General features: G+C 43.2%; 1 protein-coding gene across 5 annotated transcripts in view; it reads left to right on the top strand.

Annotated features, from left to right (window-relative positions):
• KANK1 (KN motif and ankyrin repeat domains 1) overlaps positions 1 to 26,363 on the top strand; it is a 136,141-nt gene that overhangs the window by 91,007 nt on the left and 18,771 nt on the right. For 4 of the 5 annotated variants that reach the window (XM_052644829.1, XM_052644828.1, XM_052644831.1 and 1 more), the window contains exon 3: positions 15,166 to 17,838. In XM_052644829.1, the coding sequence (XP_052500789.1) occupies positions 15,166 to 17,838 (2,673 nt within the window). Of the gene's footprint in view, positions 1 to 13,085; positions 13,140 to 15,165; positions 17,839 to 26,363 lie in introns of those variants that run through there. The other variant, XM_052644832.1, reaches the window with a different exon arrangement.

The raw sequence follows: 26,363 nt of genomic DNA, 5'->3' as shown, positions 1-26,363 counted from the left end.
ATTAGTTTGTTATTTCTCTTTGAATCAGTTTATTTGGTATAAAACTAGCCCAGATGAGTCCCACATCATCTTAAAAAGTTTGATCTATGTAGTTTCACATAGGAAAATGTCTGCTTTAAAAAGTGTCACTTTTAAAGCAATCAGTACCAGGTAGGGCAGAGGCTGGAGTAAGGCATTAAGTGGAGTGCTGTAAGCTGTGTGCCAGCGCTAAGGTGAACCAGTTAGACACTGCAGATCCAGGGGATTCTTATAAAACTGCCTCTCTCCTCATAGCTGTCCTCTGTTTTGAATTTTTTAAAACGGGCCCTTTAGAGTCATCCTTAATCTTTGGTAATCTCCATTTTACTGTTTAGAACTGGCTTTGCTTGTTTGCCCTGTAGATAAGAGTTCAGTCAATCTTATTCCACTAGGATCAGTCACATTTACCCAGTGTACTTGGGCACACAGGTGAAGAACAGATTTAAAAGGACTTTTTCCCTCTCTTTTTTTAGGTGATGAATTTAAACCATTAGAGGGACAGATGATTCTTACTAGATTTTTAAAACAGAAACAAAACATCACTTAAAAACATTATCCCCCTAAAACAGAATGCACTTGTTTGGGAACTAATTCTGTGTCTTTGAAAGTCATATGATCCAGCTGGGATAAAATTTTTAAGGAACTATGAAGAAAAAAAAAAAAAAAAAGGTTTGGGTCTGTGGCTTACAAATGGGAGTGTTTTTAGCCTTCAAATTGCATGTTGCATTAAATAAGAATGAACCAAGAAAAGGAATCACTCGCCTCCAGCTGATCCTGGGTTCGGCATAGCACTGAATCATTTCCTTCAAAGACCAGCCCTGCGCCCTGGCTCAGGTTATGACTGGGAGCTTTTCTCAGCCCTGGACGGTTTAGAGGAGGAGGGACCAAGTCAGCAGGAAGAATGAGGAAACATTTGCTGCCTTTCTCTCTGTGGTCTTCCAAGAGTTAGCAGATATTACAGCTGCATTTCTGGGGCAGCATTTCATGTGTCTGAGGAACACGAGCATAGTTTGTTTGAAAAACTGGAAGGAGCCTGGGAGAGACCTGTCTTCACCTCTGTGTTGCTGAGATCCTTGTAGCGGTTCTGTTTGTCGGTAGTTTTTGCTGTCTCACTGACGCCGAGAGTCCTGGAATTAAACCCCGTGGCCAGCAGGCTGTTAGTTAGTCAGGAAATTCCAAGTGGGTATAAATAAATGCTCTGCAGCAGCTCCTGGGCTCTTTGCCTGCTAATGTGTGCAGGCCCTATAACGCTGAGGGAAGTGGGCCCGAGACTTGGCTTCCTGCTGGCTGAAAATCACAGTTATTTTGTTTCTGGGTGGGTAAGTAAGAAAACCCCAAAAAAAGAAAAACAGAGGAGAGTGTGACGTGTGGGTGGGGGTTGGTGAAATATAAACTCAAGCTCTGTATGTTATGAAAAATATTTGCTTTTCTTACAGATTGGAAAGAATAACTCAGTCCTGGATTTTTGGTTCAGTGACAGTTTCAGCTTTAGCCATGGCTCTAACATAAAGATGTCATTGTCATGGGAATGAGAGGTTGCATGTATATATATGCTAAGGTTTGAGTTCTTGGCTTGCTTAACTCCCAGAGTTTCCTTTCTTGTTGGTAACTCCATTTTTGGTCATTTGTTTTCAGCTGTTTTTCTAATGAGCTGCTCAGTGTGCCTTGAAGTTGGTTTCTTTTTCTTATGTAAACATGGTAAAACAAAATAAGGGCTGGGATTCATACAATTACTTTAGCCTCTCCCACCTCGCCAAAAGGCATAATGTTTTGTTAGAAGAGCCTTTCTGTCCCAAAGTTCCCTAGCTTTGGGAACCTAGTGCTGGTTCTCTGCTTTTCACAGAAATACCCTCTGAACTGGCACATTTCCTATGTACGCTTAGAGCAGTGTGTTATTTTTGAAGAAAGTTTGGAAAACAGCATTTAGTCCCCAAGCTAGTTCCCTTCAGTGCATGCACGATAAATTTAGGCTCCAGTTCAGCAGTTAAGTCTTCAAATCAGACGGTGGACATTAGAAGACAGCACTGCTGAGGCTGTGAGAACAAGCCCTAAAGAGCCCAGGCCTCTCAACTATCAGGAGACAGATTTGGGGTAGAGTTGCTGCATCTTCTGGTTGGCACTGAGCACTGGAGAAGAGGGCCATTTTGTGACCCTCACAGCCTCTGTGATGTCACACACCTCCTTGCTACAGTGTGTCCTCCGTTCTCAGGAACTGTGATCCTTTCCATTTTCTTTCCTCTCACTGCTCAGCAAAAGGAAGCTGCCTTTGGGGATTGTTAGGTTGTGTTAGCTGTTACCATGCAGCTGGAAAGTGAGGCAAGTGGAGGGGGCAGAGAGCAAAGCCCCTGGCTCCGTCTGCCTGAGTTCATCTGGCCTGACAGCTGCTTCAATTAATTCCTTTCTTCACTTGATCACTTAGCAGGTGACGTTATGGAACTTTGTGTGAAGTATAGTGAGAGGGTCGTGGTCTGGAAGCAACCTTTGGAAATCATTGAGTTACCAGCATTCTCATTTTATACATACAGACCTTGTTGCTGCGTGTGTGATTCCAGACCCTTGCTGCCCATTGCTGGTCTGTGAACTCAGAAGTATTTATAGCTCCTGTACTTGTTTTATGAAAAAATTACACCGTCCCCCCAATCTGGACAACTACACGGAAGTGCACTCAGTGGTTCTGCAGTGCACATCTGTGCATAGTGTGTTAAAAAATGTTCTGCTCTTACAACCTAATTAGAGATAGAATAGGGTAGTTTATAAAGATCAGTGCTTACCTTTGTCCTCTTATTGTGTTGTTGTTGTTGTTTAGTTGTGTCCAGCTCTTTGCCACCCCATGGACTGCAGCATGCTAGGCTTCCCTGTCCTTCACCATCTCCCTGAGCTTGCTCCAACCCATGTTCATTGAGTCAGCGATGCCATCCAACCATCTTGTCCTCTGCTGTCCCCTTCTCCTCCTGCTTTCATTCTTTCCCAGCACCAGGGTCTTTTCCAGTGAGTCGGCTCTTCTCATCAGGTGGCCAAAGTATTGGAGCTTCAGCATCAGTCCTTCCAATGAATATTCAGGATTGATTTTCTTTAGGGTTAACTGGTTTGATATTGTAAGAAGAAAATACTTCCTCTGGTTATAATATATTTCTAAAGGTTGGAGAAGTCTGTCTGCTTATGCTTTTGTTTTATATTACCTCCTCCCTATGTATAATTGATACTGGAGTAGGGCTGTCTCTATACCTAACCAGCATCCACACTCCACTCACCCTGAGCCCTAGTGTGCACACACAGACACATGCACCTCCACTGCAGGGCCCAGCCAGCATCTCCTTCAGCCAGCAGAAACCAGGAAGACCTCAAGATTTTCACAGACTCATTTATTTGATTTTGAAAAATATCACAGACACCTCAAACCCTAGCTCCATGGGCAGGGAGAAAAAAAGCAGGGTGGAAGAGAAGAGTTCTGGACTAGTATGCCAGGAGTGTATGCTTCACCAAACAATGGAAGGTGATCCAATAATAGTAAATAATAGCAGACCACAGACCTACCTCTGAGTGCTTCACAATAACACTGTGAAGCAGGTCTATTATTTTCCCAGTTATACAGTTGGAGTAGAATCTAACTTGCCAACAGAAAGTGGCAGCGCCATGATTCAAATACAGGCACTCTGATCCCAGAGTATCTGATTTTAATCACTACAGCTCTTCCTCTCAGACTTAACTAAATGGTACCTGCCTAGGCATGAGGCTTTTCATTTCAACAAATACTGAGCATGCTATGTGCCAAGCACTGTGCTAGGCCTTGAGGGATAAAAAAATAAGTATTAATTGGTTTCTGTCCCCCAGCACACCTGCAATCTGGTGGGGTAAGACAGGCACGCGCCTGGTCCTCATAGCACAGGTCAGTGTGTTAACAAAGTGTTCCAGGAGGATGGAGGGGAGAAGGTGACCATTTCTTCCCAGGACAGAGCAATTAGGAATAAGAGAAGACTCTACAAATGATGGGAAGTTTGGGGTTGGGCCCCAGTTGTGATCAGTGGAAGAGGCTGGGGAAGGGCATGCTCAGAAGAGGAAACAGAGTGGACGAAGGCAGAGAGGCTTGAAAGTGCCTTGGAATGTTGAGGTTCTGGGAGGAAGAGGGGTTGGGGACTGGGAAGTGCTAGTTTGGGCCAAATTGTTGAAGACTTTTAATGTGACAGAAATGAACTTCGAAACTTTATTTTCTGTAATGGGGCTCCTGGCAACCAATCTGCAAGATTAATATTTGAGAAGTCTCTGCAAGTTTCCAGGGATACCTCAAACAAATGTAAAATTCCTCAAAGAATATGTAATATAGGAGCGTGGAGACATTAGTCTTGATAAAAAGCAGACTGCTCTATTTGCATATGAGCAGCAGCAGAGTGTTGGCTGTGCTCCCCGGTGACTGGCTGACTGCTCTCGCGTGCCCCAGCGACACTGGAGGCACAAGTAGAGGAAGGTTATCATCCTCTACATTTATGTCATTTATTTTCAAATAATTTCAACTCAGAAAATTCACTAAAGAACTCTCTTGCCTCCTTCACCTACATTCAGATTCTCCAGTGGTTACTGTCTTGCCACATTTGGTTCGTCTCTTTCTGTGTGTATACATGTACTTGTGTGTGTGGGTATATATATAAAAACACGCTCTTGTCACATCTCTTTAATCTCCTTCAATCCGAAATAGCTCTTAGCCTTTCTTTGATGAACTTGACAGTTTTAAAAGGAGAGACCTGGGAATTGCCTGGCAGTTCAGTGGTTAGGACTACGTGCTTCCACTACCAGAGTCCTGATTTCAGTCCCCAGTTGGGGAACTAAGATCCTGCAAGCTGTGTGGCATGGCCTAAAGAAGGATAGAGAGAGACCTGTCCTTTTGTAGGGGATGTCTTTCAGGTAAATCTGTTGACATGTCCAGATTTAGGCCATACCTTCCAAGCAGAAACCCAGGAGGACTGATCTGTGCTTTCTCAGAGCAGGGCCTCAGGGACTTGTGATTGTAGCCTTTATCACCTAGTCCACGTGGTTCTTGATCAGCTTTCTACTGCACAGTATCACCATTTTCTCCCTAGTGACTGAAAGCTGTTTTGTGTGAGGCATCCTGAGGCCAAAATTCCTGTTCTTCAGTAAGAAGTCTCTACACACTAGATTCAGCATCCGTTGATGATTCCTGCTTGAGTCACCTACTGTTACAATGGTTGCTAAATGGTGATTTACTGTTTTTATAACTCTTTATTTATTGAACTATAGCATTATGGACTCATAGATACCTGAATTATTCAGTGGACTGTCATCTGCTACTATCACTAATCCTGTTATTTTGATGCCCAAACTATCCCAGGTTTGGACAGTGGAACCCAAAAGTGAGTTTGGGAGCTAACTAGACCCCTGACACTCTTTTTAAATAGCTAATCTGATGTGTGCTAACAACTGAGATAAATAAGGGGTAGGTAGAACCTGCTGTCTGAGTTCAAACAATAGGGGTCCCCTGCAGCAAGATCCTTGTCAGGCAGGCAGAGAGACCACTCAAGTGGTTTGAGGCCAGCTGATCTGAAATTAATTCAGCTTGTCAGAGACCTTGTGGTGGGTAGAAGTCTTGAATTTTCAGGATGTATTGCTTACATTCTCCCAGACCGCATTCTGTCTTTAGCCTTCCCTTGGGTAACTCAGCCCCTGATCAGCGTGGGCAGAGAATCAGGGGCTGAAGCTGGGAGCACTGCAGGTCAGCACTAGCGTGCCGCCCATCTGTCCCTCTCTCCTCCACTTGGACACTTGCAGACCCAGGACACTTGCTGGCTGCCAGGGTCAGCCAGCTTTGCTTCACAGACATCTTCGGCCCCTGCTGTGCCCATTCTAGTTTCAAATATGGAGCAAGTTTGTGCTCTGCATCTCAACAAGTTCAATCAGGGCCTGCCTTCCCTAAAATGTCCTCTCTTCCTTCTTCCTGCCCTCACTCATGGCACCCCTGTCCCTCCCAGATTAGACTTATTGTACTTAAATCACCTTCTGAAAAGGAAATCCCATCATTTTCCTCTACAGTGAGTCATCCGTTGGTTTAAAGAAAATATTTTCTTTCTTACTAGCAGAATGAGGTCAAGGATAGAGCCCCAGAGGATGAACACAAAAACCCAATCCCTGTCTGCAGCTCTGCCCAGAGGAGCTGAGATACGTCAGGCCTTCTCAGTTTCCTCCTGAATAGCTTAGGGGGAAGATGTGGGCCACAGACTGCCCCCAAATGCAGACAAGCTTTTAAGTTCTTGTTGTTTTAACACTAAGGCTAACACTTATTACCTAGTTCAGTAACTAAAACTCACACAATGCAAAGGAATTTGTGATACCACAAGAAAAATTCATAGGGACTTGAACAGCCTGTGGAAACTTAATAAAGATTGCTGAAGAGAATTTTAATACATACTCCAGCATCTAGCCAAAGCAGTCTTGCTAAGATACAAATCTCACTGCTTCGCTCCTGTGTTCAGTAGCTCCCTGACGCACTTGAGAACTACAAACCTGACTCGCAGGGGCCTGGGTGACGGGGGCTTGGTCCCCTCTCTGCCTCATTTCATGTTTTCCTTATCATGCAAAGTTCTTCTCAGTTCCTAAAAGTGGCAGGTTTCATATACGCTGTTTTCTCCTCCTAGAATTTCTCCCATCTTGGTCTCCCAGCCAAATATCCCCCAACCCCCCCCACACACACACACACTTAGCCCAGTGGACCCCTCAAATACAGCACCCTGGCAGAACACTCTCTATTCCCAACCCAGGTGGGGGTTCCTGCTCTGTCCTCACATACCTCCTGGATTTTAGTCTCACAGCACTTATCACAGTTGTTAGTTTTTTATGCATCCTTTGTTTCCTAGAGTTCACAAGTTCTATCCAGGTAGGCTCTCTGTCCCTGTTGATTTACTCCTAGCAGTGTTTGCTGCATGGTAGGTTCTTAATAAATACTTACTGAGTGAAAGAATAAACCCATCTTTCAGCCTGGCAGTTGCAGCCTCCCTAGGTCAACATTCCGTCTCTGGGGTGTGGGGACAGGTAGACCTGGAATGTGGGACGAGGATGAAAAGGAGCAGTGACGGGAGACAGTGGAATGTGTGTGGGGACAGGTTACCAACGCAGAGATAAGAACAGCTGTGAGAGGAGATCTGAAGATTTAGGGGAAGAAGCCACAAGCGGTAATGAAGAGTTCCAGATATAAGAAACAACAGCACATTATAACTTAGTCATATAAACAAACCAAGCCTGTAAAACTGAGTTATGTTGAGCTGTTATTTCCCATGAACTTCTGGCAGCCACTTTTGCTTTCCTTCATGTTGTCATTTTATTTGAACAAAGCATATTTGGGTAGCCGTTTAAAGCAGCTGCAACCCAAGAAGAAGTCTAGGTGAAATCAAGTAGGTAATATAAACTTCACAGAACAGGAATTCAGGCTTTATAGAACCAGCCCTGACTTCTAATAGGTGCTTATCATTTGAATGAATGATTGGATGGATAAGGGAAAAAAGCAGATAGAAAAACAATTCTTTGGTAATTGGAAGAGCAAAAGAAAAATCTCATTTGCCATACACTCTTGGAAAGAAACAGAAGGAACCCTTACATTGTTATGCTTTTCATTGTGTATTCTCTAACAGATAGGGTTTCCGGTAGATTTTGGTGTGAGAAGCTCCTTGGGTCTCAGTCTTAATTCGAACAGTGTCATCAGAACTTTCCTGTTAAACCTGTCTAGAAGGACCTGTTCCACATCACTGTCTTCTCCGTCCCCTGCTCCGTGCCGGGGAGAGTTGATTTGCTAACTCAATTACTTTCATACTCTGAGTAATTAACTCCATGAGAACTTCTCTCTCATCAAGTTCATCTCAGAGTTGATCCTACTGCTTTTCTTCCCTGCCTCTCAGCCTCAGCTGATGTTGAATCTTTTTGACTGCTTTAAACAGCAGGATGCTTGCACTCTGCTGCTTTTAAGTATGAGAATCTGTGTTTAATTATGTGCTTCTTGGGGACTGACTCAGCTCTTTAAGCAAAAGTCTTCATGCTTCATGTGAGAGGGGACAATAGAGTAATAGGAATTAGCAGAGTTCTTCAGTTTCAATAGTCAGGTAGAATATCTGCCGAAGAAAAACATAAAAGAGTGTTGGCACATGGGTGCAATTATTTCTCATGGCACCACTAGTCAGTAATTGGGCCTAGAGTATGCAGTGGTGAAACCAGGACAAAGAAGTCTTTGTATCCTAATTAATAGATAGAGTAATAATATCAAAGTTTTGCCCATTTAAAAGTCCACCAGGACATATTATTTCATAAAGCTCCAGTGCTTTTTACTCAGAGTGAAGAATGGCTCACTGTGGTAGGGTGTACAGAAAAGTATTTACTGGTTTCTGGCTCAAAATTGGCATTTTTATTACCCTGTCACTTAAACATGATGCTGTGGTCCTGCTGAAAAATGGAAGACTTGAAGAACACAGCTTATATAGTCAGATTTTCAGTTGCTATATGTGAATGTTTTGCTCACTGTCTTTAGTACAGGCACTGTCAGCCTCAACAGCACAGTCTGCCCTCAGTATCCTCAGGAGATTGATTCCAGGACCCTCAGCAACAGCAAAACCACTGGTGCTCCAGTCCCTTATATAAAATGACATAGCACGGTCGACAGTCTCTATCTATAGGTTTCGTATCCACAAATTCAGAGGGCTGTACTGACCTTTTGGACCAGATAATTCTTTGTAGAGGAAGGTAGGACTGTCCTGAGTGTCGTAGGATGTTAGCAGCATCCTGGCCTCTACCCACTAGACGCCAGCAGCACCCCTTCTTCTAGTTGTGACAACCAAAATTGTCTCTAGAGTTTGCCAAATATCTCCGGGGGTGGGGGGGGGGGAGGCAAAATCACCCCCGGTTAAGAAACACCACTAGCAGGTTAGTACTCCCAGACTAGTTTCTGACCTTCTAGTCTTCTACCTCCTGGCCACTGCGTTACTTTTTATGTCTTCCCAAACCAAATATTATTTGGACATTAAGTTTAGCTTCTTTGAAAAGTTGAAACATATAACACTTCATGAATCTAAACGATGACTTTTGAAATAGCCATATCTCCATTTCACTTTGTTAATGCAGAAAAATTGCAAGGAACATTTCGAATTGTTCTTGAGTCTGTGCACTAGCTCTGTCACAGAGCACTAGTTTTATAGCTGGTGAATATATAAATAAAGAGAATTACCATCAGTGTGGTGTTCTCAGCTTTTCTCTGAATACTTGGGGATCTGGTCTGGACTTAGGAAGCTGTCTCCAGTTGGCGCTGTCACATTTGGTGTTCGGTTTCCCCAGTTTGCAAACTGTACAAACTGGGTTCGGGGATAGAAGATGGAAGAGGGACTCTTGACTTTTGGTGTCTAGGAAGGAGGTCAACCCTGAAGAGCCACATAGAGCACTATTATAAGCCCATCCACTTAGGCTGACACACAAATGTACATTTTGGTGGTTCTGCCTCTTCACTTTGCTTCTGCCTTGCCTTTTATTTCTTTTTCCACACACTCCCCTGAGCACCCTCCCCCTGGCCCCCACACTGGACTGTGAGCATTGTGAGAACGGGGGCCCTGTCTCCTTTGTTCACTCTGTGTCCCCCAGCTCCTACAACAGTACTTAGAAGATAGTAATAAGAGGAAAGGGCAGGAAAGGGGGAGGGAGAGAGAGAGGTGTTACTAAAATTGTCTTTTGAGAATCAGAGAAGGAAATGCCAACCCACTCCAGTGTTCTTGCCTGGAGAATCCCAGGGACGGGGGAGCCTGGTGGGCTGCTGTCTATGGTCGCACAGAGTCGGACACGACTGAAGCGACTTAGCAGCAGCAGCAGCATTAACTATACATATAAGGTAAACATATATGTGTCATTTTTTTAATTTGGTCCTCACATCACATTTGGGTACTATCACATTTTAACTGGTCGCCTGGAATTTAATCTCTTTCCCTACCTCGATCTAATCCACACACAGCTGTGAAGACACTCCTTGTTGATCGTTTCAGTCCCTAGCACATGGCCTGGTGTGCGATCTCTCAGTGATGAGATTCCCCTGCTTCAGGACCCAGTGCAGTATCCCCTTCTGTACTAGGTCACCCCCCTTCTAGCCTCCTCCTTCCTTGTACTACTAGGCTCTTCCCTGGCTCATCAGCCCCGCTTTCTGTTTTACTCTGTCATCACTTACCTTGTCTTCAGAACTCATCTCCTGGTTAACTCCAGTATTGATCATTTTTTCATATATCATCAGATTGTTCTTATTGATAATATACTTTTGTAACTGACCTAACTTAGTGTTATGTTTCAGGTGTTTGGCATTTATCTCACATCTAGACTGTACCTCCTTTTATTTCTTATAAATCCTTCCTCCTACTCTTTCCACTGAATAGGACCATTTTCTGCACCTAATTAAGCTTTCAATAAATGCTATATAATGAAGGCAGAGGTGGTGCCAGGAACAGTCTCTACCTCTGGATTTCCAGACATTCAGAAAATTCTTGTAAACACCAGGGACACCCCTCTGATTCCAGACTGTTTAACTGGAAGCTGTTACTTTCCGGATTCCAGTTGCAGATAACAGCCAGTGGTTTCTGGCTTCATATAAGCTCTGTTAGTCCAAAAGGGCTTTTTAGGCAGTTAGCAGTCTCCTTAATAACCCATTTAGAGACTTTTTTTTCACATTGTTTTTACACTTCCTTAATTATTCTTGAATTTATCAATTTTTTTGTGATGAAAATGTTTTAATGTAAGATCTCGCCAGTTTATTATTAAACATTTTTCTTTTCAAGATCTGGTTCTAATTTTCTTTTTTTTTTCTTTTTGTGAGGGGGAGAAGACAACACTGGTCAAAGAGTACTATATCCATTAGAGTTCAATTTAGCTCTCAGTAACAGGAACTCCAAGCCAACAATAGCTAAACAAAATTAAATATAAATTCACATAAATGTGTAGAGGGAGGTAAGTTTTCCAGGAGTAGTATAGTGCTCTGATCCACAAAACTCTTATAGACACAGGTTCCTTCAAGCACCTTGTTCCTCCATCCCTCAGTGTGATCTCAAGTCCAGAATAGCAGCTACTGTTCCAGTCATTACATCTGCATTCCAGACAGCAGGACAGAAGAAGAAACAAAGAGAAATACATCTTCCTTTTTAGATGTCAAAGAACTAGTCCTGTGTCTCGTAAGGAAGGCGTCTGGGGATTGTAGCATGACATATCTGCTTATGGACATACTAACAGTGAAAGAAGCTGGGGAAATACTGTGTTTATATTTCCCCAATTAAACAGAGGGAGTCCAGTTCATGTGGAAGGGTGAGGTAGCACATACTGAGGAACATTTAGTTATCTTTGCTATGACTGCCCCATACATTCCTCTGCCATATGAGCTATCTTGGAGTTTATTTCAAGACATTCCAATGTATTATTTCAATATTCAAAACAGTGACTTGTAATCATATTTTTAAAAGATGAATACCTATATACTGTAAAAAATTTTTTTAAACCATGAAAAAAACATTAAAATCATCCATGATTCCAGAACCTAAAGATAAATACTGAAACAGCATCATATAAGAAATGTCGTTAACACTAATATAGAACAAGCAACTTCAGACTACAGAGTATTTAAATGTTTTTCAGAGATCTTAGTTATACTGTATATTCAGTTATTACTTCAATAAATATTATAAAACATCTTTATTCATAGCATCTTGTTAATTCATGTGTGGTTGGAAGGGAGAGAAAGGAAGGAGCTTTTAAAAATTAAATTTGTTGCTCTCAGTCCAGTACAGAGAGACAAGACAAACACATGAAAAAGTTGGGAAATCAGGGCACTGTAAGTGACCTGTTTGTGTCAATGTATGTAAAGGTAGATTGGAAAGCAGAAAATAAAAGAATCATGACACTAGGTATCTTTACTTAAGAGTAGAATAATTTGTACTGTGAAGAATTGTTTGGAAAAATGACACCTTGAGAAATACATCTTCCTTTTTAGTTGCTAGAGAATGAAATTTGGATTACAAGTCCTCAGGAGAATCTGAATCGAACACTATTAGGAAATAATCAAGCTCAACACGGTTAAATTCTAACCTCCCTTGGTTCCCAGATTTAGAAGTCCAAAGTTCATCTGGGGATAATTCAGCGTGACCTATACCTTTCCTGAACTTCAGAAATAATTAAAGATAAGTCGGTTGAATTTCTCTGGAAAGTGTGACATATTTTGTTTTCTAAACCTTGACGTTAATGCATTTTAAAAAGTTTTGAAGAGTAATAAACTAAAATTAACCTTTCCTAAGGAAAACACTCAAGTGGGAAAATTAACTATCTTAAGACATAAACAGAAAAACAAGAGCTATACCAAAATACTAAAAATTGCCACTAGGTGGTGAGATATGAGTGACTTTTTCTTTAAATGGTTTGTGGATAACATTTTTTAAAATTCCTTTTCCTGTTTTTTAAAATTGGAGTATTGTTGCTTTACAATATTATACTAGTTACTGTACTTATATATGTGTGTACAGCATAGTTTTTTTGTTTGTTTGTTTGTTTAAGCGAGGTGGTCTTTTAAAAGTGTTTTCAAAAGAAACGTTCAGTCGTGGCAAAGGCTCAGTGGAGATCACTGTTGAAGGATAACTCTGGTGTGCAGAGCCGGGCGCTGGGAACCCGTGCGCGGGGGCGGTGCTGAGACCCCGCCGTGAACAGTGGGGCCCTTTGTGCCCCGACTTGTTCAGGTGGCCCAGAGCCGAGGCCGCTAGTTGCCACAGCAGAACACACACTCTTTCACGAGGAAGGGACCGGTGCGACAGAGACAGAGTGTCTCTGTGGAGACGTTTAAACTGCCGGCTTTATTTTGCCTCTTGGCAGAACTGGCAAGAGGAACACAGGTTCTCGAAAGCTCCGGGCTTCCTGCTTGCATTGCGAACGCGGGACAGAGCCGCTCAGTGTGCGGGGGTGGGGTCGCCGGGCCGCCGAGAGCTCATTGGTGCGGCCCCGGCCTATGGCGTGTGAGCCCGGCCCGCCGCCGAGTCTCCCGGTGTCCACCCTGCTTCTCTGAAGGGTGGAGGGCCTGGGCCCGCGAGCTGGAGAGCGGCAGGCCAGCCGGCGAGCGCAGCGGGCGCCCGGTAGGTGTGCGACCGGCGGGCGGGGGCGCGGCAGGGGCTCCCCCCGGGGCTCAGCCCCCGGCCGCGGCTGGGCGGCAGCAGGGAGCGCTGGCCTCAAGGGTCTGGGCCAGCCCAGTTTAGAATCTACCTGTCCCAAGCCTGCAGTTTTTCTTTGCTTATGGAGTTTCAGACAGCACTGGAAACAGGTCTGGCTGCATACTTTGAGTGAGCATGTTGTCCTTGTAGAGTTAAAAAGGAAAGAAAGAAGACACGTTCTCTAAGCTGGAGCACAAGTTTTCCGGCGCCGCGCTCCTTGTCAGCGTACCCTTCCTTAGGTTAGAAAATGTTTGCTGCTGAGCACCTCTTTCCAACAGAATTCTTATCCACGTGCCTTAGAATTGAAATCTTATTCAGAAATTTTAACAGCTAGAACAAGTTAATGGCGTTTTAAATGACGATACGAAGGGTACTTTTTATTCCTGTCTCTGGCAGTTTTCTTTTTTGTACTTTTCTTTCCAACATTTTAGAGGGAAGCGGGCAGATGTAGGCAAAAGGTTTGTTCAGAGCATTCACACTGTGGGGTATCACATTCGGCACTGCTGAGTGTGGGAAGCACATACCAGCAATCCAAATTGCTGCAAGTACCTGGGCCTTGACAGCAGGTAGGTGGGCTTTTATGCCCAGGATAGGAGTAGCCATAGGGCTTCCCTCCTGGCTCAGAAGGTAAAGAAGCTGCCTGTGATGCAGGGGATCAGGCTTGGATCCCTGGGTCAGGAAGATCCCCTGGAGAAGGGAGTAGCTACCCACTCCAGTATTCTGGCCTGGAGAATTCCATGGACAAAGGAGCTTGGTGGGCTACAGTCCATGGGGTCACAAACAGTCGGACAGCACTGAGCAACTAACACTAGAGGTAGGGGTACTGATGGCTTGCATTTTAAGTCACTACTTTGGGATCCTTCCCATAACACTCAGATGCAGATCTTGTTATCATGACTCTAGGAAAACACATTGCTTAATCCTACAATGTAAACAAAAACAACTTTGGTTTTCAGTTTGAAATGCATAGCTCAGGTCAGCAGCAAGATCTATGCCTTGAAAGTTTCATATTTCCTTTTCTAACCATTTGGTTTAGCCAGAAGTGGCGTTTATCGAATGCCATATGATCCAGTGTTTGGAGTATAAGTTTGCCCTTATTTCATTCTCCCTTTGCATCTATTTGGATCCATCACAAATACAAAACAAGGTATTCTTGAAATAGTGGATGTTTTGTCCAGAAGAAGTCAAAGAGGGAAAAAAAACAAAAAACAAAAAACTACTTCTCCTCTGTTGGGATAGAGTTTGTTTTGTTTTTAAATAGGAAACCACAAAATAGAGTTGAAGTCTATCCACAAACTGTTCTTGCCCCCTTGCTGCTGGAGTTAGTCACTCAGTGTCCCATGTGCCCCAGCGTTCTCTGCAAGGAAGGTGTCTAGGCAAATTGTGATCTTGTAGGGGTGGTCAGGCACTGCAGTACCTCAGCCACCGTTTAGAAAGACTGTAGTTTCCAAAAGAGCAGTAGGTGGGTAAATTCATGTCCAGGCTTCCTGGCTCTCCACTGATGTGTTCTGTTATTTTAAGACTTCTCACTTTCTCTGCCTCAGAGTACACTTTATAAAATAGCCGTCTTAGTGACTGCTATACTTCAAGGGACTGTAGACAGAAAATGAAATTATCTACTTGAAAATGCTTTCAAGTCTTCAATGATTCTTTAAAAAACTCAAGTACTTGGTAAGGACTTATGTGCCTGGCTCTTAAAAATCATTTTCTCATTACATTCTTTTAACAGCCTTATGATTTAAATACTTGTATTTCCATTTTTACTCAGGTGAACTGAAGTTCTGAGAGGTTTGTTAACACCCATTTGTTAAGTTGTAGATTCAGGATTAGAACATAGATTTGTAAACTCTTAAATCATATTTGCTTACCGTGCTACAACATACACAAATACTAGTTTTTATCATTGTGTGTGTTAATGACATTATAATAATCTCCCCTCTCTTTCTCTTAGGAAAAGCAGGTGATATTCTGAATGGAGAACAAGACAGGGAACAAAAAGATCCTTATTTTGTGGAGACCCCCTATGGTTACCAACTAGACTTAGATTTCCTCAAATACGTGGATGACATACAGAAAGGAAACACCATCAAGAAAGTGAACATCCAGAAGAAGCGGAAGCCATCTGGGCCATGCCCAGACTCCAGGGCTGCACCTGGCCAGCACAGCGTGTGGACTTCCACTGAATCCCTCTCATCCTCCAACAGTGATGACAACAGGCAGTGCCCCAGATTCCTCCTAGCCCGAAGCCAAGTTACATCAACCCCAGTCTCAAAGCCACCTGCCCCTCTGGAGACCTCTCCCACTTTTCTTACCATCCCAGAAAGCCGACAGCTGCCACCACCATCACCACAACTCCCAAAGCACAACCTTCATGTCACCAAGACACTGATGGAGACCCGGAGAAGACTCGAGCAGGAGAGAGTCACCATGCAGGTGGCACCTGGTGAGTTCCGAAGGCCCAGGCTGGCCAGTTTTGGAGGCATGGGCTCCACCAGCTCCCTTTCCTCCTTTCTGGGTTCTGGAAACCACAATCCCACCATGCCCCAACTTCAGAATGGATACCAAGGCAATGGGGATTATGGTGGCTATGCCCCACCTGCTGCCACCACCTCCTCCATGGGGAGCTCCATCCGTCACAGCCCCCTGAGCTCAGGGATCTCTACTCCAGTGACCAACGTGAGCCCCATGCACTTGCAGCACATCCGTGAGCAGATGGCCATTGCCCTGAAGCGCCTGAAGGAGCTAGAAGAGCAGGTGCGAACCATCCCTGTGCTCCAGGTAAAGATCTCTGTCCTGCAAGAGGAGAAAAGACAGCTGGCTTCACAGCTGAAAAACCAAAGAGCGGCATCCCAGAACGATGTCTGTGGTGTGAGAAAGCGGTCCTACAGTGCTGGGAATGCATCCCAGCTGGAACAGCTGTCCAGGACCCGGAGGAGTGGTGGGGAATTATACATTGACTATGAGGAGGAAGAAATGGAGAGCGTGGAGCAGAGCACCCAGAGGATAAAGGAATTCCGGCAGCTCACAGCAGACATGCAGGCCCTGGAGCAGAAGATCCAGGACAGCAGCTATGAGGCCTCCTCAGAGCTCAGGGAGAATGGGGAATGTCAGCCTCAAGAGTTCCGGTCTGTGGCTGTGGGCGCCGATGAGGACATGAACAACATTGTCGTGTACCGCAGGGGTGCCAGGCCCTGTAAGGATGCTGCTGTAGGCGTGGTCACTGAGACGAGGAATTCTGGGGTCAGTGTGACAGAAGCCATGCTTGGAGTGACTACTGAAGCTGACAAAGAAATTGAGCTGCAGCAGCAGACCATAGAAGCCTTGAAGGATAAGATCTATCGCCTGGAAGTACAGCTTAAAGAAACCACCCATGACCGGGAGATGACTAAACTCAAGCAAGAGCTGCAAGCTGCTGGCTCGAGGAAGAAAGTTGATAAAGCCGTGACGGCCCAGCCGCTTGTTTTCAGCAAGATGGTGGAGGTGGTGGTACCCACCAGAGACCAAATGGCTGGCAGTCACGTGGATGTGGTTGACACATGTGTGGGGACATGCGTGCAGACAAGTAGTGTAGGCATCTCCTGCCAGCCTGATCATGAGAATAAAGAGGTGGGGCCTGAGCTGCCCATGAATTGGTGGATTGTTAAGGAAAGGGTGGAAATGCATGACAGATGTATTGGCCGGTCGGTGGAAATGTGTGACAAGAGTATAGGTATGGACATCAGTGTCTGTGAAACGGGCAGCAACACGGAGGAGTCCGTGAGTGACCTGGCACTCCTCAGGACCAACTTGAATCTCAAAGAGGTGCGCTCCATCGGCTGTGGAGATTGCTCTGTTGATGTGACCGTCTGCTCTCCAAAGGAGTGCACCTCCCGAAGCGTGAACACAGAGGCTATCAGCCAGGTGGAAGCTGCCGTCATGGCAGTGCCTCAGACTGTGAGCCAGCACACCAGCACAGTTCTAGAACAGGTGAGCCAGTTCACCAACACTGAGGTGGCCACTCTCACAGAATCCTGTACCAACACTTCCCTTAGCACTGTGGACAAGCAGACCAGCACCCACACTGTGGAGATGCGGACAGTAGCCGTGGGAGAAGGCCGGGTCAAGGACGTCAGCTCCACCAAGATGCGGTCCATGGGAGTGGGGACGGTGCTCTCTGGCAACGCTGGGTTTGACAGGCCATCAGCTGTGAAGACCAAAGAGTCAGGCGTGGGGCAGATCAGTATTAACGACAACTATCTGGTTGGCCTCAAAATGAGGACCATAGCATGTGGTCCTCCCCAGCTGACGGTGGGGCCGACAGGCAGCCGGAGGAGTGTAGGTGTTGGGGACGAGCCTGTAGGAGAGTTCGTGGAGAGCCCCCAGCCCCAGGCACCGTCTGGAATGGAGACAGGCTTGGATCACTACATCGAGCGTGTCCAGAAGCTGCTGGCGGAACAGCAGGCACTGCTGGCTGAGAACTACAGTGAACTGGCAGAAGCTTTTGGGGAACCTCACTCACAGATTGGCTCCCTCAACTCCCAGCTCATCAGCACCTTATCATCAATCAACTCTGTCATGAAGTCTGCAAGCCTTGAAGAGCTCAGGCACCCTGACTTCCTGAAAACCAGCTTGGGTAAGGTCACAGGTAGGTGGCACTTCTGAAGGACGTAGGAGTGAGGGAGGGTGGGGACAGTGGAAATCGAGGAGGGATTTTTTTTTTTTTAACTGCTGGAGCCAATTTTTTGAACCATGGAGAAAACTTTAAAGTGGTAATAGGTAGAATGAAAACCAAGAATCTAAACCCATAAACAGCTCTGCTGATTCTCATTATCTGGTAGTTTCATTCCCCTGGCTGAGGACTAAGACTAGAAGAAGAATAGCAAAGTAGTATTGCCTGGCTTAGGGGCTGTCTTCTGAGGCTGCTAGTTTGATAGATGTCTTTTAGTTATTTACTTGCTGATTTTACACAGGGCAGCCTGAAAAAAAAGTCTTGCACTGTTTTCAACCACAATTACCTGTATACGATCAATAAAAAAAATACTGGTATGAAGTGTTTTTAACTAAAACTTTTAGGGGAGAGAGACTCTATCAATTCATGCAAATTCATTAATTCAGCAAATAATGATTAAATTCCTGCTCTAAGTATAGATGTGGGGTCCTGTTCTCTTAGTGCTTACATTATTCCAGTTGGAACACAGGCAATAAAAATATACTTAAATATGTTGGGAAGTGATACATGTTATGAAGGAAATAACTCCACTTAGAGAAACAGTGAGCGATGGTGGAGAGGTAGGGACTGCTGGAGATAGAATGGTCCAGGAAGGCCTCTCTGACAGGGAGCCAGAACTCTGAGAGAAGGGAGGCCTTTCCAACACTGTTTCTTTTGTTAGAGGATTACATTTTTTGTCTTTCTCATATTTTCCCTTGTTCATTGGGATTCCTGTTCACCCTTGCTTTTCTTTAAATTGAAGTTTATAATGAAGAAATTACCCTGGAAGATTCAGTGGCGTATGCTGTGTCCCTGTGAGCCGCACTAAAATGAGCTCTCTGGTCAGTTGCATGTGGGTCTCATTGTGCATGTTATCATCCTACCACTGAGTTCCATTCCTGGCTCTTCACCTCTCCTGAACCAATGTGACTTAGGGAAGGAAAGTCATCCTTCTTTATACTTCATTGTGAAACGGTCATTCGAAGGGCATCCATCCCATAAGATTGTCAGTGTGTTCATCACTGGCTTACAGTGAGCACAGGGACCTTTGTTGTCCTTGGGGTGGTGCTGCTAGCGTGCCAGTCTGGTTTCTTTTGTTGACATGCTAAACAGTAGTGTGAGGTTTGCAGAGTTACTAAAACACACTCTCTGCTCTAGCCAAGTGCTACACACAAAATGAATTAAAATGCTTTAAATGATTGGTATGGTGTGCATTAAATTTAATTTTATGTGAAAACATGCAGCAGAGACTTAAACATAAGTTAACAAAAATTTCAAATTCTTTGTTTCCTTCTAGAACCAAAAAGGCAATGGTTAACATAGACTGAAATAGATTATTTTTTTTCACGGTTTTTTTCGAAATAGATTATTTTTGTATCTTCTGAGGTTTCACCTGAAAACCTGAATTAATGTTCGTTTTTTAGTAACTGTGCTGTGAAACAGATAGCTTATTGTGGAAGGAAAAATGAACATGACAGTGACAGCTGATGTATAGCGGATTTTTGCCTTTTGGAGTCAAGAATCTAATGAATATATAGGGAGTCATTTTAGCTAGAGTAAAGGGATTAAAATGATGTGTGAACTAAAGCAAGGTCTTAAGTAACTAATAATATGTCTGTTTCCACTACTTTTTAAAAATCATGATGTCAGATGTTGAAGTCAAAAATGAGACTCTTAAACCTCCAGACACAGATGGCACAGCGCATCATCCATTCTGAGAGCGTTTTCCTGCCAGGCTTCCTCCCTCCTCCCCAAACCAGGGTTTCTATTTCACATTCTTGCCAGAAATATTCAGCTGTATTGTTGGTGTAATCCGCCCAATACCCGGAGCATCAAGACTCGGGTGGAGGTTTTGTCTGGCTGTGTTGCAGTGTTTTTTGGTCTATTTCCAGTCACCCTGACATTCCAGACATCACTGTTTAGCTCTGACCCTGCACATGAACACCTACTTAATCAGCTAAAATGCAGGAAACCTACAACACTCATGAACAAAACATAAATATTTTTTATAGCACTTATTTGATCATAGTGGCAGCTCCCTCTTGGAGCATGCAAGAACAACTTTAAAGTATTTCTGTGATTCCCATCACATTTGTATTTTGCTTTAAAGTTCTAATGAAGGAATTTGGTTGGGAACTTAACCTAGAGAAGTAAAATTTTATTATCTAGTGTGTGTTGTGTGGGGTGAAAATGAAAGCGGCTTGATGTAGTAGAGATCTCAACATCTACAGGCTGTGAAGAGTGAAAGTGTGTCAAATATACTCCAGCTTATTGTTCACCCTGAACACTAGAGAATATTGCTCATGTACAATCTAGAATACATTTCTGTTTATATATGATCACTTATGGAAACCTAGTATTTTAGTTTAAAGAATTTACATTTGGGCTCCAAAGCCAGGTGTTCTGGGTTCGAATTCCTTCTCAGCACTAGGACAGGTTGTCTTTCTTCCCTCACAGGGTTGAAATGAATCTTTAGTGAATCAGTATGAATGAAGCGTTTGGAATAGTCTGCAGTACAAAGTATAAATGCTGGCTGTCCTTGCTGTTAACTGTTTTCCATACTTACAAAAATGGAAAGGTAGGTCTAGAACAAACTGCCAGACAAACATGCTATGAATAGTCTTTTGTGTTTAATGCAGATTTTTGTCTTCATAATTTTGCCTAGCCGTCGCCTTCCCCTGCCCCCCATTATTACACCTTTCCAGGTAACACTTTTATCGAGATTACTACAACAATGAGAAAACACAAAAAGAGTAGAATAAATTTTCAATTCAGATTCTTCTGTAATCTGTGTCAAAGCTTAAAATGAAGCCCCAAATTAAACTAGGTATATATTAGTACCAAGCCCAGAGAATCCTCTTCAGTTTTCCAAGGGTTGAAGATTGGAAGGTATCACTTTTTAATATGCAAAACAGCATTATTTTAACAGCATGATAATAATGCCTCGCACTCCTGTTCAGTTTCTTGAAGTTGTAACTGGAGTATGTGCTTATAACAAGTTAACAGTTCAGAAGAACACAAAATACTGAGAGCCTCCCTCATGCTGTCATGGGGTAACCACTTGTGTTTGGTATGTTCAGGGGTGCAATTCTGTATTTCAGAGACATCATTTTTTTATATTTGAATCATATATGGCCTATGTATTTTTCACATGAAACATCACAGACATTTTTTCAGAATTTGAGAGATAATGTCACAGTTTTGATGCATCTGAATTTGATGGTAATCAAAGATGATCTGTAAAGTACTTTTAATGTATTTAATATTTTCTTTCATGGAATTAAAAGGTTAAGAGGAAATAAGTTTCTAAGAAACCTCAGGAAAAACATGGTTATTCTTTCTGTGAATTAACTGGATTGTTTCGGTTTGAGAAGTGGATTACTTTTTCTTTCTTTTTTATTTTTTTAACCTCTGGAGAGAATATTCTAGACAAATGACTTGTAGTTACAAATATTCTAAAAATATGTGACTGTCTCTGAGCAAATAACAAACAGAACTATCTATAACTGTGGAACCTAACTGCCTGCCACATGATTTATAGAAAATTCATCTCTCATACTCAAATAAAAGAACTGCTTTTTAAATCAGCTTCCATATTTGCACTCTTAGTTATCTTGGGTTTGCTAAAGAAAAAAATTTATGAACTTGAAGTCATTCCCGTAACTGTGAAAGCAATTTTGTAGACAGAGATCTGAGCCAAAGCAAAAACAGGGAAAATAAGGTCATTACAAAATATCATTTCTAGTTAGTTTCCTTAATTCAAATCATACACCATTTACTGGTCCCAGTACCTCTCTTTAAAATCACAATTTGCTTTTAGTAATGCCATAAGAGCATTGAATAATCCAAACCAAATATTTCTGGAACATTGTGTGTGAGAGCATGATGTAAAAGTCTTCTGACCCAGAGGTCAGAGAGCTGATGTCTGGTACTGGTTGCCCAAGAACTTGCAGTCACGCCTGGGCTGAGTGGTATTGGGCTGCCGTGTCCTTCTATGTCATGAGAGGGTAGGTTTAGATTTTTCTTGCATGGGGCCCTTTCAGCAGGATTATTGTATAAAATTAGCTCTTCACCAGGCTGCCCATCAGATTCATCTGAGGAACATTTTTTCCCCAAATTCGTGATTTTCTGCTGCCACCCGCTGCTACCACTCAATAAGGCACACTCCGGTCCTATTTCTGGGAAATATTGTGGAATAAACAGCCTTAAAGTGAGTGCTATTTATCTGGGCTCCATGGCTTCATGAAATGGTTTTGTGTTTGGAATTTTTGTAAAGAAAGTGCATAATTTTTATCAGACTCTGAAAAGGGATAGCTGACCGTCCCCGCCCCAACCCCCCCAACGCCCAGATTGAAATTACAGATCTAGGACGTCTGTTACTGACCTTGGGAAAAACACTTCAGCCTTGAGAAAAATCTTTTATAAAGATTTAAAATCGGTCCACCCTCTTTGTGAGCCCTTCAGTTGACTCTTGTTTGAAAATAGTTTCTTAAAAGAGAAACTGATGCTTTATATCATTTTAGATGAGTATTAGTGAAATAAGTATATGCCCTCTGGGAAAAGATACAAGTTTACTTTGACACTTCTACTCTGAATGAATCTGTGAAGTATGTAGTTCATTTCTGGCTAAAGCATAGAGATAGGTGGTTTTTAAGAACAGAAGTGGCATTTAGTTCCTGGATGTCCATTCATAAATGATGAAGGGAATTGTTGGTAATGGTTGATGGTTACAATCACTGGTTCTTCCTTCAATCAGCAAGTCATTTGTATCTCAGTAAACATATTTAAAGTTTGCTCTGTCCTCATCTCTGTTCAGATTAGTTGATAGCTATGAATTCGTTGTCAACTGTATGCAAAGTGTGGTACTGAAACAGACAGATAAAGTGGTGTAAGCCTTGAACTTGTAATCCAGTTGAGAAGCAAAAACATGTATACCAGAAATATGAATGGTAACCTGTGGAGGTGTATGTTAGCCACCAAATAATATGAAAATAAAAGTGCTCGAATAATTCAGCTTCAGTTAAGTTCTCTGGGCTTTAGGTAGAAGATGAGCTTCGGATAGAGAAGACGTTAGCTGTATCTGGAAGAACACAAGAGCACATCGGCTTAACCCAATTTTTAGTTAATGCAGCCTGTCAGTGTGGGTTTTCTGGGTCAAGTCTTGGATTGGTGTGTAATTAAATGTGGGTGGGGTTGTGGTGAGGGAGCATCTGATTCTTGATACACTCTAGCATTTTAATTTCCAAATACCCGCTTTTAGATACATTCATGACAGCTGTGTGGTACCTCTCAGGAAAATACTAAAATGGCCCTAGAAATTATTACACTGCAGTTCTCACCAGTTAGTGACTTCATGTTGGTGGCCACAAGCATGGGTGTTCAAGAAGAGCTCTGAGAGATGAGCCTACAGACAGCAAGGGATTGTCCTGTCTTCTCCATCAAAGCTATGTACTTTCCACTCAAAAGCAGTGTGTACCAGTGAAGGCGATCCTTCATGAATAATCTCTACTGTCTGTTCCCCAAACTAACATGTAGAGTGAAAAGGGTACATTTGTGCTCAAGCCCTTTTCCTTATGGAAAAAATAGACGTGTTATTTTAGACCCATTTGAATTCTTAGTTACACTTTGAGAAAATGCCTAAATGAATGGCTTCCATTATGACTCAGAAATTTCAGTCCTGCTTCTTTTTGACAAGTAAGCTAGATGTTCTTTAAAAATCAAATCAAATGTTTAACTGAAAGTCTGGGACAATAACATAATTAAATAGTTGGCCACACTGTTCATAGTTGTGTTTTCAGAAAGCACTTGGCATTATAAATAAAAATATGAGATAGCATGCCAGAAGAGCTACAGTATGTGAACAGAGCAACTTTTAAAATCCATTTTATTTATAAAAGTCAGTTTTCTAACAAATTTAGAGATATATTTGCTATGTGCCAACAACTAATACCCACTCTAGACAGATAAATATCACAGAGGAGACTGTAGAAGGTGATTTCTTTAAAAGCTTCTCTGTCTCTGTTTTTCATTGGTTTTTTAAAATATATAAAAGTGGCTCTAATGATAAAGAATCTGCCTGCCAATGCAGGAGACATAAGAGACTCGGGTTCAGTCCCTGGTTGGGAGGATCCCCTGGAGGAGGACATGGCAGCCCACTCCAGTATTCTTGCCTGGAGAATCCCTTGGACAGAGGAGCCTGACAGGCCCCAGTCCATGGGGTCGTGGAGAGTTGGACACTACTGAAGCGACTTAGCATGCATATAGCTTTAACATTTCTAAAGTCAAAAACATAAAAAAAGTTTTCCTGTTTATTTTTCATTACAGTTTGCCTTAGCTTGTAGTAAAATTACCCATATATTAAATGCTAAATGTACTTTAGAATTAGATTAATGCTTTGAGGATGCTCTTATTTTCTGGAACACTGAGATTTTTGTCACTTGCTGTGTTTTAGTTATCACTAATCTGGTCAAGTTGTAAAACGGAGCTCATGCTTTACTGGCATTTATGGCCATTATAAGTTTGAGTTAATGACCGAAGATTGCAGTTGCCCCCTCCCCTGTTCACTGACTCCCCAGTGGTACCTGCACAACTATTGCCCGCTGTGGGAATTTTGAGCAGCTTGGGCAGTGTACCAGAATTCTGAAGGCGTTTGGTGACTATTCCTGCTGTTTAACCCTTACTGTTTGCATGGCATTTACTGTTAGTCGTGGACTTCTACCATTAGTGGTCCAGGACTGCTAACTAAACCACCAGTAATTCCTGATAATTCACATGGTCCAAGTTGATAGAGTGAAATCAGTTTTTGTTGTTCAGTTGCTAAGTTGTATCTGACTCTTTGTGACCCCATAAACTGCAGCACACCAGGCTCCCCTGTCCCACTATCTCCCAGAGTTTGCTTAAAATCATGTCCATTGAGTTGGTGATGCTAGCTAACCATCTCATCCTCTGCCACCCCCTTCTCCTTTTGCCTTCAGTCTTTCCTAGGATCAGAGTCTTTTCCAATGAGTTGGCTCTTCTTAAAGGAAAGTCTAAACTCTTGTTTACCGCAGTCAAATTTTACATTGTTTTCAGCAAATTTTTGATTGGTTAATTAAATTCACTGGTTCTTAATCCTAGCTGCACATTAGAATCACTTGCAAAACTTGTAAAAATTTCACTTACTTATTTATTTTTGGCTGTGCTGGGTCTTTGTTGCTGAGTGGGCTTTTCTCTAGCTGTGGCAAGTAAGGGCCACTCCCCAGCTGCAGCGCACAGGCTTCTGGTTGTGGTAGCCTCTCTTGCTGTGGAGTGTGGACTCTAGGGCTCGCGGGCTTCAGTAGTTACGGACCACCCCTATCCCCCATCCCATCCCACCCCTGCCCTAGAGCACAGCCCTGGTAGTTGTGGCACACAGACTTAGGTGCTCCGCGGCAAACGGGACTCCCCCAGACCAGGGATCAAACCTGCGTCTACTGCATTGGCAGGCGATTCCTCACCACTGAGGGAAGTCTCACTTGGAGAACTTTAAAAACCACTAATACTGGATCCATCTGCAGATAGTTCATTGTATCTTACACCCAACTCAGGCATTCTAAGGGCAACCAGGTCGAGACCATTGACTTTTGTTGGCCACTTTAATTTTTACTTTTTTGGCTGCACTTTTCATGTGTTTTACTTGAACACAGCAGTCATTTGTCAGTCTTAATGCTGGTGTGTGTGTCATCTTATCTATGCCCACTAAACACAATGGGTCTTTATCAAGATCAGGCAATGGTTTCTGGGTCACCCAAGAGCAGCCAGAGTTTCAACAACTCTGAAACCATTTTCTGATCATAAAGGTGACAGATTTCCTCTGACCCAGCTAATGAGAGCTAGTTTAACGTTTATTGTTGCTCTTTGCCTTGCTCGTTAGACTTAACAGAATCCCTGTGACTTTCTGTTGAATTACACAGGCACTTAGTGAAGTCTTTCAGTTGTCCAGCACTGTTCAGAGCACTGCAGAGGACACAGATAATGTAGCATGGAGGGACTTCAGGGAGCTTACATTCTCACAGAAGGGATGTATAAGACCAAGGAAACAGAGGGCAGGATGTATTCTGGTCTGGACAGTAAGCCCTGCAGAACAGTGAGGGGTAAAGATCTTTGTATAATAGTATTATAGGAAAAAGGCTACAGGAAATAGAAATGACACCAACCCTTGAAAAGAATGAGTGGAATTCTGCTGGTAAAGGAAGCTGAAATTCCAGGCCTGTTAAGACAGCCTAGTAAGGAAGGACAGAGAGGTGGGAGTAACTCAGTCACCAGACCACTCTGAGTAAGTAGAGGGTAGGAGTTGTTGAGGAGTTCAACTACCCCAGGCAAGAAGAAGCTGTCCTTGTTCACCGTGAAGGATCCTCAGGCACCTGCTTGAGAAGGTGGACCTTGACTGGAGGAGCTTTTAAAAGCCCTAGTTTACAAAGCTAAGTTCTGGAGAAGAGGAGTGG

This window comes from Budorcas taxicolor, chromosome 8, assembly GCF_023091745.1.
Source record: "Budorcas taxicolor isolate Tak-1 chromosome 8, Takin1.1, whole genome shotgun sequence".
In the NCBI taxonomy this organism is placed as follows: domain Eukaryota; kingdom Metazoa; phylum Chordata; class Mammalia; order Artiodactyla; family Bovidae; genus Budorcas; species Budorcas taxicolor.
Note: the sequence above shows the minus strand (reverse complement) of the source record. Positions and strands in the feature narration are given on the sequence as shown.